Source organism: Corythoichthys intestinalis, chromosome 3 (assembly GCF_030265065.1).
Source record: "Corythoichthys intestinalis isolate RoL2023-P3 chromosome 3, ASM3026506v1, whole genome shotgun sequence".
NCBI classification, from domain to species: domain Eukaryota; kingdom Metazoa; phylum Chordata; class Actinopteri; order Syngnathiformes; family Syngnathidae; genus Corythoichthys; species Corythoichthys intestinalis.
In genome coordinates this window covers 21,812,881-21,826,651 of record NC_080397.1, presented here as the reverse complement: position 1 = coordinate 21,826,651, position 13,771 = coordinate 21,812,881, and the positions used below count along the sequence as shown (strand labels likewise).

Sequence of the window (13,771 nt, the reverse complement as noted above, 5' to 3'; positions counted from 1 at the left end):
AAGGCCAGCATCTCGGAGTCACCTCTTCACTGTAGATGTTGACAGTGGTGTTTGGCGGGTACTATTTAACGAAGCTGATAGTTGAGGACCTGTACGGCGTCTATTCCTCAAACAACAGATTCTAATGTACTTGTTCTCTTGCTTGGTTGTGCAGCGGGGCCTCCCACTTCTCTTTCTACTCTGGTTAGAGCCTGTTTGTGCTGTTCTCTGAAGGAAATAGTTAGTGGTACACACCGTTGTAGGAGATCTTCGGTTTCTTGGCAATTTCTCGCATGGAATAGCCTTCATTTCTTAGAGCAAGAATAGACTGTCGAGTTTCACATTAAAGTTCTGTTTTTCTGGCCATTCTGAAAGTTTAATCACACCCAGAAATGTGATGCTCCAGATACTCGACTAGCTCCTAGGAAGGCCAGTTTTATAGCTACTCTAACCAGCTAAACTGTTTTTAGCTGTGCTAACATAATTGCACAGGGGTTTTCTAATCATCCATTAGCCTTCTAACGCAATTAGCAAACACAATGTACGATTAGAACACTGGAGTGCTGATTGCCTGAAATGGGCCTCTATACACCTATGTAGATATTTCATTGAAAACCAGACATTTGCAGCTAAAATAGTCGTTTACGACCACAATGTATGGGGTGTATTTCTGATTAGTTTAATGTTATCTTCATTGAAAAAAACAGTGCTTTCCCTTCAAAAATAAGGAAATTTCTAAGCACCCCCAAACTTTTGAACGGTAGTGTATATATTTGGCTATCTTCTGATTCTCATCTGAAAAATTCCACATCTATTTCATGTTAGTTTATTAAACAGGACTTGGTTAAATCTAAGTTAACTATCACTACCAATTCTTTTAAAATTTTTATTAAAAAAAAAAAAGAAAAAAAGAAAATCAAATTGCTATGATTCCTATACCCACTGTGATTTTTTTTAAAGCAGTGGGACGCATTGTCCCAATGGGAATGAAAGTGTAAATCATCAGAAATTGGGGAGCTTTGAATATGTGTGCCAATATAGGCTTGTAAAAAAGGTTTTCAGGACTTTCATTCCATTATATGTTATTTCAACAATGAAGAAATTCAGATGCAACATTTTCACTAAATGTGAATTAAGAGGATCGCAGGCGTGGTGTGTAGTATGTGTAAGGGAGTGGTGTTTAACATCAGCGCATGTTCAACTCAAGAAATATTGCTCATTTGTCTCCTAAGGCTACAAAAACTATTCTGGCACATCCAAATTTTACAAGTGTGAGTCGTGTTAAGCCTTTTTTGGGGTGTTCTACTACTATGAATATATATGCACTCTGTTGTTGCAGCATTGTTGTGACCGTAGTGAAATATTGAAACTCTGGTGGGAAATCCGTTCTTTCTTGAGTTTGTATTTTTCTGACAACTTCTATTATCTGCTTTGTCACAATAGGCTTGTTTACTTTTGCAGAAGCAGATCTTGAAATGATGTAGAAAAACATTTACAAGTAGTAAAATTCCAGTGCGGATGTGGAATATGAGCTAGATAGTTTATAAAACTTGTATTAGTATTTTTACTTACTGTAAATACAGAGCGTGAATATTTTTGGCATCTCTAGTGATGACTCCTACGTAAGCACTTACTCTTCAACAAAGTTCTGCTGAGGCCCGATAATAGATCCCGGGCGGCAGATCCGAATCCAAGCAATCACTTCCGCTGCGGTCATGCTGTAATGCTTCATCATGTAGCAGCCAATCAGTGTGCCGGTTCGCCCTAAACCAGCTGAGATAAAGAGAGTTGTGTAATTACAGGAATTCTCCATTCAGGCCTGAGTACATGTGATACCTTTACAGTGGACAGCAATGGCCCCCTCTGCGTTCTCACAGATATTGAGGAACTTTCTGACAATGGCGTCATTAGGCGTGCTCCCATCCACAAAAAAGAGGTCATGATGTTCAAAGCCTGAGTCTGTAAAGCGCCTTGCATCATACATCTTTTTGTTGAGCCTGATGACACTGGTGATGTTGTGTTTCCTAAAGTAAGGGATATAGGCCTCGGGTGCATGCAGAGGGTAGCCTGAGGTAAAAAAAAAAATAAATAAATAAAATACATGTGAGGTGCTGTACTCTACTCTGGCTACAAAGCATCACACTCTGGATTAAACTTGCCGTTCTCTATTTTGCTTTTTGGATGAGGACCGCTAAATGCGAGGAACTTTCCTGGAATAATCCAGTTTAAATCTCCATTTTCTGCTCTCTCGTAGTGTTCGTATTGCTCCACGTCAAAATTGGAGAAGTCGAGCCATCCATATTGCAGGGCCTGTCAGAGGATAATCTCATAAGAGAGCATCAAACAGAAAAATTATAGGTACCATAGAGACATACCTTATGGACAGCGCGCAGGCAGTCCAGGATGTTCAAATTGTACATGCAGGTTCCAAAAGAGGCATCTCTAAAATACACAATTTAAGATGGATTATCACTACTAGTTTTTAAATCTTTGAAACAAAACTTTTTCCTCTATGAATGTCGTATTGTGCTGTACACTCACTGGCTACAGTGTTTGGAATACCCAAGGAACCTTTTCCCTAGAAGTGTTTAAAAACCCTGCAGTGCTGGAGATTTCCACTGGAGGCTGGCTTCAGAACAGCACAATCTCCCTTCTCTTGCATTATAAAGCATTCAGCTTCACCATGAAAATAAACAATTTTGAAGTTGGGTAAAAACTTTGTGAGCTTAGTCTGTATGGGCGACACCAGTGATCACACCCTTCTGCCTCCCTGGTAAGGTCTATTCAGGGGTACTGGAGTGGAGGGTCCATCGGTAGGTTGAACCAAAGATTCAGCTGTGAAACAGTGGACAAGCTGTACACCCTCAGGAGGGTACTCGAGGGGGAACAGCTTGGCTGACAATGGCATTAGCCGCAATGTTATCGGCTTATGAAGTAGTAACAAGGTCCGTACATTACTGGCTCGCGCTATGTCTGAATGCAGCAGTACCATGATCGTTCACTGTAATCTTGCTTTAAAAAATCTGAAGTTGTAGCCAAGAAATTGAACATTTAGTCATAGGCGGAGTTTGACTTTCGGGGCAGGGGGGGCACAACATGTTGATGACCCCGAAACGCAGTGTCAACAATAAAATTAACTTACAAGAGTATTCATAATAATAAGTTGAAAATGAGCGTTTTTTGTTTCCCATAATTCCAGAGGGGAATTCCAAATTAGGCTGCTTAGGCTATACTTTTCGCCAAGATCGTCATCCATTTAATATGGCACGCCCACCAGTGTCGTGCCAATGTAGTTACCCCGTCAAAAATTGTATCCCGTGTGCCGAGCCGCTGTGCTACATGCACTGATTTGCTTGATGTCCCTGTTTTGGTGATGTAGTTATCTACAAGGTTTTAAAACATGGCCAGTCTATAAAAAAAAAAAAAAAAAAAAAAAAAAAAAAAAAACTTTTTTCTGTCGTATAACGTAAAATACGTACCGTATTTTTCGGACTATAAGTCGCATTTTTTTCCTTCATATTTTGGCTGAGAGTGCGACTTACAGTATACTCAGGAGCGACTTATGTGTGATATTATTAACACATATGATATCATTTCACATGTTATTTTGGTGTTTTGGAGCGACACTGATGGTTTGGTAAACTTGTTAGCATGTTTTTTTTATGCTATCGTTATCTGAATAACTCTTAATAGCTATGGCCACGTTCGCGTTCTGCCTTTGGCAATGTGTGTTCAATTGTATTATTGACTTTTTTATATTGAAATGCATGCTTTTAGTTTGTGGCGCTTTCACGCCCATGTGGGGGCACACTCGCATTTGTTTACGTGAAGAGCGCTCACACGCCAGAAGAAGACAGACAGCTACGTAGCTCTGAGTGAGTGGGTGAGTTAGTGAGAGAGAAACACGGCTGCGAACTTACGTTCATTGTTTATGCCTTTAAAATATCTCTACTGAGGCAACGCCTGTGTGTATCATCTTTTCTGTTGTTGTTGTTGTGTGTTTACCACCCGTGATCGGACACTTAGAGCCAGTTGTGTGGGTGTTTGAACGATGTGCTAATGCTAGCGAACGCATGCTAACCGTTTATGTCATTGCTGTAAAACAACCTAATTATCATTTATTTACGTTGATGCGAACCTGTTTGGTATCGAGGACCAAATTGATTCAGCAAATTATACGGACGTCCAGCATCTCATTTGGGAGTTCGCTTTATAGCCAGGACCGAGCCGTAGCGTCCTGTTGAGGACAGTATATTCGCATTTCGTTGTTCATGCACTGTACACTGTACATTTATTCAACATGTTGTTCTCTATTGTATTTTTATATTAAATTGCCTTTCAAGATGACATATCTGTTCTATGTGTTCGATTTTGTCCCCCAAAAATGCGACTTACTCCGGTGCGACTTATGTTTTTTTCCTCTTCATTGGGCATTTAATGGCTGGTGTGACTTATACTCAAGTGCGACTTGTAGTCCGAAAAATACGGTAGGTACATAGGATGACTTATAACTTATTACAGTAATTCAAGTCCCGTATGGAGTTTCTCCAGTTTAATAAATGTCCATGTCGATGTCCAAAATATATAACTGAGGTTCTTTTCTGGCTTCAATTAATTGTTTAAGTCGACAAAACTCATAACTAATGTGTGTTTGTGCGCTCCCGCGGCCAGGGGATACAATTTTTGATGAGGGTAACTACATTGGCAAGACACCGGTGGTGGCTCTGTTGTACAATTAGCGTCTTTAATGGGGCAAGTTGAAACTCCGCTGACCGTCTAAGGTGCTGCACTATATTACCTAATCTGAACGACAGTGATATAATAATCAAGTTTCATGTGGTAAATTATTGTTGTCATGATATTTTTCACATCTAATAAAATTAAAATGTTTTTTTTTTTTACTATTCGTTTAATATTTACCGGTCCATTTTTCTTACCTTATCGTTGTAACATGCCGGCACTTGGCGATGTTGTCTTGAAGAGAACGTATACCACGATCCGTTTCATATAAATGTTGACCGTATGGCGAGCTAGGACAGGAATCTGAGGAAGAGTGTCGAACCACTGAGCCAAGCCGCGTTGTTTTATTTACATTGAAACTCACAAAGTCATAACGTACGTCTTGCACGCAAATCGCGGGACATTTGTTTACTTCCGGCTGTTCCCTTAACTAAACTCTTCCCCCCGGGAACTACACAACTTGCCAACATAAGTTCCGCTGGTGAATTATGGTAAAACTCGCTACAACTCCTTACTTTGTGAAAATTATTATCGTATACTGTGAGCAATTTTACCATAGAAATTTAATATTCTATTTAAAAAAAAAAAAAAATTGACAAAAGGATTAAAAAATGCTGCAACCGCTTACTTTATAAAAGTTCAAGACACGAGAATCATATTTATTGGTGCTAAAAGTTGGGTTGCGCCTTATACACGGGCGCGCCTTATATTCGGGAAATTACTGTATACAGTAGGAAAGTCAATTAAATGCAATGAAACTTTTTGGCCACCAGGGGTGCCCCCCCCCTTTAACTCCGCCTATGCATTTAGTCCAAGGCTCGTTCGTTGTCGCCCGCTTGTCCGAATCCGGGCCGCAGGGGGCACCAGACTCAGCAAACGGCCCTTTACACAGCCCCTTACACCAGCTAGTCTGGGAGAATCCCAAGGCGTTCCTATAATCCCTCCAGTGTGTCCTGGGTCAGCCCCGGGGTCTTCTCCCAGTCGGACATGCCTGAAACACCTCCCGAGGGAGGCGTCCAGGGGCATCCTAACATGATGAACCACCTCAAGTGGCTCTTCTCGAATCAAAATCAACAATCGAAATAAAAAAATATGTGTCTCTTGACACTGTAAATAACAAAAAAAACAAACAAAAAAAAACAACAATGAAAGTAGCAAACTGAAAAAAATAAAATTTAATAATGCATTTATGCCATAAATTCTACCTGAATGGGATGTATGTGTGGTTCCTTGACACCAACAGACTGTGGGCCTCCTCTGGTGTCATGTTAAGGTACATTACCTATGCACATGAACATGTATTTAGAAAATAAACACTAAATTATTATACAACAAATATACACAATTTCTACTTACTGCATATGAGCCAATCAGGTAGGCAGCATTGGCTTGTTTTTTCTGGTCACCACAGGTGTAAAATACAATCTTCTTCCTCGACAGTGTAATTGACTGTGGAGACATAATATTGTAAATTGAGGGCATCTCTTCACTTGATAGGGACATTTTAACCCTTTACTGTACTTTACAATCCAGTGCACCTTATGTATGAATTATGATTGTGCTTAATGACCTTTTTATTTAGTTGGAGTGTAACTGGTTTGTAATGCTTCAGTAAAAGGCCCAGATCACATATTTATCACACGTACAAACCATAAACAAATAATAAAACAGTTATAACTATGCTAAAAGATAAAGAACAAATGACAAATTCGGTGCATTGCAGTTGCACCTTATGCATGAGAATAAACTCAGTCATGATTGATGGTGAGCCTTATAATTTGAAAAATAATTGAAAATCCCATATTTCAAGTAACTTCTAATGGAAGGCAAATGAAAGAATTCTGATAAATGTTTTATTTATGGTATTTCTGTAGGCCTACTTATTTAGTTTACTGTCCGAAGAATTGCATGGAATCGATGCGTGTACGGCAGCTTCTAAAAAAAAGCCGTTGTTTTCGTCAACAATGATAACGAAAATATTTTGTCGATGAATGATAACAAACTAAAAACGTGTCTTAAGGGACTAAAATGTAATGAGACGAAAGCCAGTTTTCGACTGACGATATGAGAATTAGAAAATGCCCCCATAGTTTCTGTCATATGCTAACAATGTGTGACATTTTCTTATTGTACGTGTTAGCCTGCATGCATTGTGACAGTGTTTAGTTGTGTCACTTGTGATGTGCTGCTCCTCCCCCAGTATCCTCTCCAGCCTTGCTTGTTTTGAAACATAAGACTTTTTTTATTTTTTATTTTTTTTTTTGGCAAGAAAGAATATGCAATGTTACTTTAGCCTTTAAAAGTCTGTGCTGAGTGATCATCCTGCACTAAATGTAACTCGTAGCATTGGCGGTAGCATTAGCATTTAGTGTGGCAAGCGTCGTCTTAAACTCTTTTTACAGACAGTTCGTGGTGGCTAAGTCAGTATCATTATTGATAACAATGTGCTTTTTTCATGCTGAGTGTATTATCATCACAAAGTTGGCACTGTCCTTGTAGGCTCTACAATATGTGCTTGTTTACAATGTTCTTCTAAAGTTGGAAATCTTTATTTTTGGACTAAAACTTTTGAATTTTACAGAGGAAAACATTTTGAGTAATCCTTGACCAAAACTAGACGAAATTTGAGTTTTTGTCGACAAAAGCTAGAAAGGACGAACACATTTTGACTAAAACACTAAAATAGGACCAAGACTAGGGCTGAGCGATATGGCCTTAAGTACGTATCACGATAAATTGAGCAGATTTACCTCGATAACAATAAATGATGATAAACTGGCCCAAGCGGACTGTTATATAATTTGAAAATTTAAATCAATGCATGGAATACAAATTAACCGTTTCTTGTTAAATTTATTTACCAGCTTTCAATTTAACAATTGCACATACAGTCTCAACATTAAGTATAAAAAAAGAAAATCTTGTAAACAATAAGAATTCTAGTGTGAACATTTATAACAGCTTGAATGACTTGAAAAATGTACAACGTTATAAAAATCAAAATGACAACTGTGCAAACACGTCATTGTAACACAAATGACTTGCAGCTTTAACAGTACACTTCAGACAACTTATTGGTAATGGCTGCTGTGACATAATTATTCAACACAAGTATTTACGTCAAGGTTTTTTTTTTTCTCCCCAGAACATTTTAAATACATGCACCCCCCACACAGTCACAACCAGATTAAAGATGTATTGCTCTGATGCCAATGAAACATTTAAGATTTTATGATTGAAGAATAAAGCAAACACATACAGAAAAATAGCTGTGGCCATTAAACTGTCATATTATATATATAGGCTTCACTGTTGGATTATACTTTATGCTGAGTGCTTTACCATCATTACGCTTTCATAGAAATCACACAGAGATACCAAATAACGCAACATAATGATTGCTAGATGAAGTCTGTGCCCAGTCCACTCATTAATTTCAGCCGTTTCGACAAGGTTAGAGCCGCTATCCGACTCCATCACGTTCATTTGTAGCGTTAGCCGCTAGCGTTAGCCTGTGGCTTGGCTACAAGAAAAAAAGCACTGAAAGCATCCTCTCCTGAAATCGTGAGAACCAGGGAGGACAGCGGGTGAAAGCCCGTCTGGAACCCGCCAAGAGTTTACCTAATGTGGGGTGAATGTTTGGCTAAGCTCCCTTAAGTCCGACTCCTTCACGTTTACTTGTAGCGTTAGCCGCTAGCGTTAGCCTACCGGGCTTCTGTTTGTTTGGCTTCCTGAAAACCCATACGTAAGCACACTGACTGCTTTCTTGAAGGGGAATGAACATAGCCGAACAACACAGAGTCAAAGCGGGATGAAAAGACTATTTTCTTGTTTTATTAAATTACCGAATTTACCGACATGGTCAAAATTACGCTGGTCATCGTGAAGAATTTCGGCAACGGTAAATTTTCGGTTTACCGCCCTGCTCTAACCAAGATTAATAGGTATTTTTGTCCAAAAGACTAAGACGAAAACAACATTGGCTTATATGACATGTATTGACAGAATTAAAATTTTCTAGTCTCATAAAAATGTTATCAGGTTTTATATGATGTCTGACCAAGGAAAATAACTTTTTTTTTTTTTTTTACATTTCTTACAAGAAAACCATCCACTGTATGCACTTAGAGACTACTTTTTGTGTTTGGCCATTTCAAGAGCCCTCATACCTTGAGCTTCTTTGTCAGCTTGCAAGAGAAGCGATAAAACATCGCCAGGTTGAGGGGGCCAAAGTCTGCATAGAAGCTGTAAGCAAGAGAATCGGTGTTAATGCATGTTACACTTTCTGTACTTCTACTCTACTCACACCTCTAAGCACTGTGCAGGATTCATCCAACGATAAAAGGGCTGAATTCGACCATGCCCCCCACCCCAATCTCATTATAGTTGGCAGAGGACCGATCATCAGATTTCCGGATGATTATCCTGTTGTTTGGGATTTGTGAAGTTATTTTTAATTCCCTCATTTGCTTGGAAAGTAGATGAGGCCAACAGTTGTATTAGTTAAAACCATGCAATATTCATATCACTAATCCCTCTGAGCACAGTCTAATTGGGAGTTGGGCCAAGCCACGGACTTTGTGAAAGGGAACAATAGCAGTTGATTAGTTAGTAGTAAACTCTTCTTCTATTGCTACTACAATTACTACTACTCTTTTACTTTCCAGCAGTCTGTATTCCCTGTGGCACTGTGCTCAGTGTCATGGGCCAGTCTAGTTATTATGAGTTCTGGGGGGAGGAAACTCACGACTATCATGGCAATTATTGTGGTGCAGTGCATTGTGTGCTGTGTTGACCATCTTAAGCACACACGAGACTGCCCCTAAATGGGGCCATTTTGTCCCTAAATTTTAACGAGTGAAAGTAAATATTTCACCCATGTGCAGCCCCTCCAATTTACATACAAAAATTGAATATTTTTTGTTGCTGACAAACTTGCTGTAGTCCAGTTGTTAGTATGTTGTTAAGTATTTATCAGTGATAGAAAAACACTTGCCCCACTTTAGTTGTGTGGGGTCTCGAATTTTATAAACTCTGTGTAAAATAACTTGGCCTATATGCAGTGTTGTTAATAACGGCGTTACCGTTACTGAGGGCGTGAAGGCTTGCGTTACTACAATTTGGGTGAATGACGAGAGATGTCTGAGAGACACGGCGAGAGCAGAGCAGGAGAGGGTAAGGGGGTTGTGAATGCCGTTGCAAACGTGATGCTAGGTGGCTCGGAGCGTTTGCATAGCATAATTCGCGTTCTCGCTAGCATTAGCATTTAGCATGGTGAGCATGTTAAATCCTCGGGAAACTTTTTACATACAGTTCAGGACGTTCAGGTGGGTATAGTTAATTGAAAATAATGATCTGTTTCCCTCTTTAGTATGCATTATCATCACCAAGTGGGCATTGTCTTTGTAGATAATACAATATCATAATAATAATTTGCTTTTGTATTTTTATTACCAAGAAGAGTCACTTGCCCTAAACTTTTCTCGAATGACATACCCATAAACCGTGTGTGATTAAAAAAAAAAATATATTGAAAAATATATCTATATGGCGGAAAACACTCAGGTGACTCACTCAGTTCTGCTCTGAGACCCCCAATTTGGCCAAATTTCAAACCTGTCCGATATGCAAGAGTGATAAATCATTGGAAAGCTTAAAATCTCAATTTTCTGGGGGAAGAAAAATTTTGAACAGGAGGGCATTTTTAAAATCTTTTTTTTTTAAACACCGAAACCCTAACTGAAAGTGAAAGTATGAGAGAGCATAATTAAAGACGCCATGATTTTAACGAGATATTGTCGCGTACTTACCTTGTTTCGATCGAAAAACTCAATATAACATGTATCACCGAGTGTCATGACACAGATGTGAATGGCCACAGCTGGGTTTTTTGGGGAATTTATGGGTGAAAGATGGTAACATAACACGGGTCGCAATGCAGAAATCGCAGACATCAGGGAGAGGTCGAGATTTTCTTTTTCATATATTTAGCCTTTGACATTTTTTTTTTCCTTCCAATTTTTCTTTGTTTGGATTGATTATTTATCATCTAACATACTGGGGAAAATGCGACAGTGACAAAAAAAAAAAAAAAAAAAAAAAAAAAAATACAATTAAGCGATAGTTATGAGGTAGATATCCGTGACTTTTTTACAGACACCATTTTTTTCATTGTGACGTAATTTGTTTAAGTTTAAAATATGCGAGTGAATAATTGTTTAAAGTCGTTTTTTTAAGCAAAATATTAGACATCAATTAATAAATCTAAGCTAAAAATGACAGACATTTTGAATACTAAATATAATTACTTACCTTGTTTTTATGAATGGGTTGAAACAAAAGCGGTTGCGCAACGTCTGTAGACTGGGATTTTCAAGGTAAAACGGATAAATTAAAAATAGTGCGAGGGCTTAAGGCGCCATGAATCTGCTATGGCAACATATAAATATATTGTTCAATCAAACACAACAGTTCTTTTGGCTTAAAAATACAGCAGTTTATTTTAAAGTGGGGTGCAAGAGCAGAAACTGCTTTTTCAGTCTTGTCTGTGTTTTCCGCCATATACATTTGGGGTGTGACAGTACACACAAGTCACGGTTCAGTACAAAAGGAAAAATTGGTAAAAAGGTGACCTTTTTTTTTTTTTTTTTTTTTAATAAAAAAAATAAATGAAAAAGACAGTTCAATTCAATCCGTTAATATAAACATATTTGATGTGAAAGACGTTATAGAATGGATCATGTAATGGCGTGTAGAACATGGAAAATATCGTCAGTTACTTTGCCGAGTAACTAATTACTATTAGGTTGAGGTGACTGAGTTACTAATTCAATTACTTTTTGGGAGAAGTAAGTTGTAACTGTAACTTATTACTTTTTTTAAAAGATTAACAATCCTGCCTACATGACGCCAAGTCTTTTTTTAAATTATTTTTTAAAATTTTATTAACAAAAATAGTTACTTGCCTTGTAAAGAGTTAACATTCATCAAACTCATTTCTTATCTCTAGGCACTGAATCGATCGCAACTAAACTTTTATGGTTGTCTTGGTAGACTTTTGACCTCTCATATCCGAGCGGGCTTCATAGGTTGATGCACGTCTTTTGTACGGAGGGACCGCCCCCCCCTTTTTTTTTTTTTTTTTTAAAAACTCATGCTCAACCATAAAGTATGAGTAGATAAAAACACAGTCGTAAGAGTTGTATAGGAGGAATCTGTTCACTTACTTCTCATATGCCAACTCTTCATCAATGCAGAAACAGTGTCGTTCTGTCGTGCTTTTGATCTTATGTTGAAGGATGGCGAAATACAACTGATCTACAAAGTATACAGAAGGACGTCACATTCACTTTTTGATGGATACTCATTCGCGCCTGCAATCACCACTTTTCCCAAATAAAAAGATTGTTTTCGCTGCCGTCTTACCCTTTAGGAGCTCAACACAACGTGACGACACATCATCCGCGGTCATGTTGACCTGAGCTGTTTTTAACACGACCAAATTTCTCTTCACAAAAACATGAGCTTACTCGAGCAAAACTTACTTGTGAACGCAAAATTATAGGATACTCTTATAAGTGAATTCCCGCCCAGTGAAAACGTGTTGAAAGTCCTGTTTTGTTTTTCTGAACTCTCCTGTCAATACACACGATGAGTTACGTGCGAATAAAGTGCGCACTATGCTAAAAGTGAGCTCAAGCTTTGCTCCGCCTCTTCACTACCGCGCCACACGATTGGCCGAGAGGAATTCAACGCTTGGTGTGGTTGGTGGAAAGAGACGTCAATCTCATGCATTTTAGTTTAAAGTTCTTCTGTTCTGATACGCGATAGGTTTGGAACGTTGCCAAGGCGGTTGCTGGGTTGGGCTCGCGCTCAATCATAGAAGAGATTTCTACTCGCGCGACCTCCTACAAATGTCGTACTCAGAACCATAGACATGATGTGCATAGGCAGTCCTCAGTAGTGTAAGCCAGTTAGAAGCACATTTTATTTGTACACTAAACAAAATGAGAAGTAGTTGCAACCTGCAGTTTCTGGTTTCTAATCACACAACTCATTCACATCACGATTATTATTTATAATCAGATGACAGTGGCTGGTAATGGTTTGGAAATTGAACCTTGCAACTACACTATTGCAGTCTAAATGACGTGGAATCAGAAATCACTACTCAGTTACTAAATTGGAAAACCCACCATTTTAAATTTCAAAACTAATGTATTTATGTAATTTATGTCCCAGTAAAATGAGGAATGCGCGTATTTCCCTGCCACATTTCCACATACAATATGGCATCCACACTGCTGAATGCTTCAGCGTCAATGCGACTTCTGGGTAGATTTGTCTATATTTCATGGTTAAAAACGGTCGAAGGACGTCAGTGTGCCAGAATTTAAATAAAGTTTGACGTCACAATTTGAAACAAATGTTTAGACTATAATTGATGACTTCGATTGGGATTGTTGGTCTGACGTTATGGCGAAATCCCCATTTAACAAAACGCATAGTGCATTAACAGTAACGGGACGAATGGTGTCGCCACATTGGGTGGCGAATGGAAAGGCAAAAAAAAAAAAAAAAAATCATAGCACTTCATTGAAAAGGGCCGTTTTGTGTTCACCGTGTAATGCGCCAAGTCTGTTTAAAACAAAGTTAATTGTGCGATCACCCTTACCTGAAATTTCAATGTAAATATCGCAGTTTGGCTCCGCCTCTGAGCAGTGCTGCGCTTCGTAACATTTCTTCCTTCTCGACTCTGCTCGCCTCCTCTCGTTCTTGCGCTTCATGTTACCTTCAGGGCTGCAGCGAAGAGGGCATGATTTAGGATTTCTCCACCTGCATGGCCTTGTCGTTTCCCCCGTGCATTTCGGCAGTCGCGGTGCACCACAATGTCAACCGTGCTTCCGAGCCCCTCTCCTCTGTTGGAGGCGGTGACGTGCAAACTCGGCAGGGGAAGGTTCTGTTCCTCCAGAATCCCGATTGTGACGTAGTCCGTAATGATATGCAATTAGGTAATCTGCATGGTTTGTGAGAAATGATCCTGCTGTTCAAA

General features: G+C 38.9%; 1 protein-coding gene across 7 annotated transcripts in view; it reads right to left on the bottom strand.

Annotated features, from left to right (window-relative positions):
* The window catches only part of cdc14b (cell division cycle 14B), a 28,070-nt gene extending 14,300 nt beyond the window's left edge, over nucleotides 1-13,770 (bottom strand). For 2 of the 7 annotated variants that reach the window (XR_009062723.1, XM_057831657.1), the window contains exons 1-9: nucleotides 13,394-13,768; nucleotides 11,946-12,036; nucleotides 8,889-8,964; nucleotides 6,076-6,168; nucleotides 5,925-6,001; nucleotides 2,355-2,421; nucleotides 2,139-2,289; nucleotides 1,816-2,046; nucleotides 1,614-1,752 (exon numbers count right to left, since the gene is read on the bottom strand). Coding sequence is in view for 6 of the 7 variants with exons in the window: in XM_057831657.1 (XP_057687640.1) it covers nucleotides 1,614-1,752; nucleotides 1,816-2,046; nucleotides 2,139-2,289; nucleotides 2,355-2,421; nucleotides 5,925-6,001; nucleotides 6,076-6,168; nucleotides 8,889-8,964; nucleotides 11,946-12,036; nucleotides 13,394-13,505 (1,037 nt within the window). In the remaining variant the exon portion in view is untranslated. Of the gene's footprint in view, nucleotides 1-1,613; nucleotides 1,753-1,815; nucleotides 2,047-2,138; nucleotides 2,290-2,354; nucleotides 2,422-5,924; nucleotides 6,002-6,075; nucleotides 6,169-8,888; nucleotides 8,965-11,945; nucleotides 12,037-12,144; nucleotides 13,338-13,393 lie in introns of those variants that run through there. The other 5 variants (XM_057831656.1, XM_057831658.1, XM_057831653.1 and 2 more) reach the window with 4 other exon arrangements.
* Between the last annotated feature and the right edge of the window lies 1 nt (nucleotide 13,771).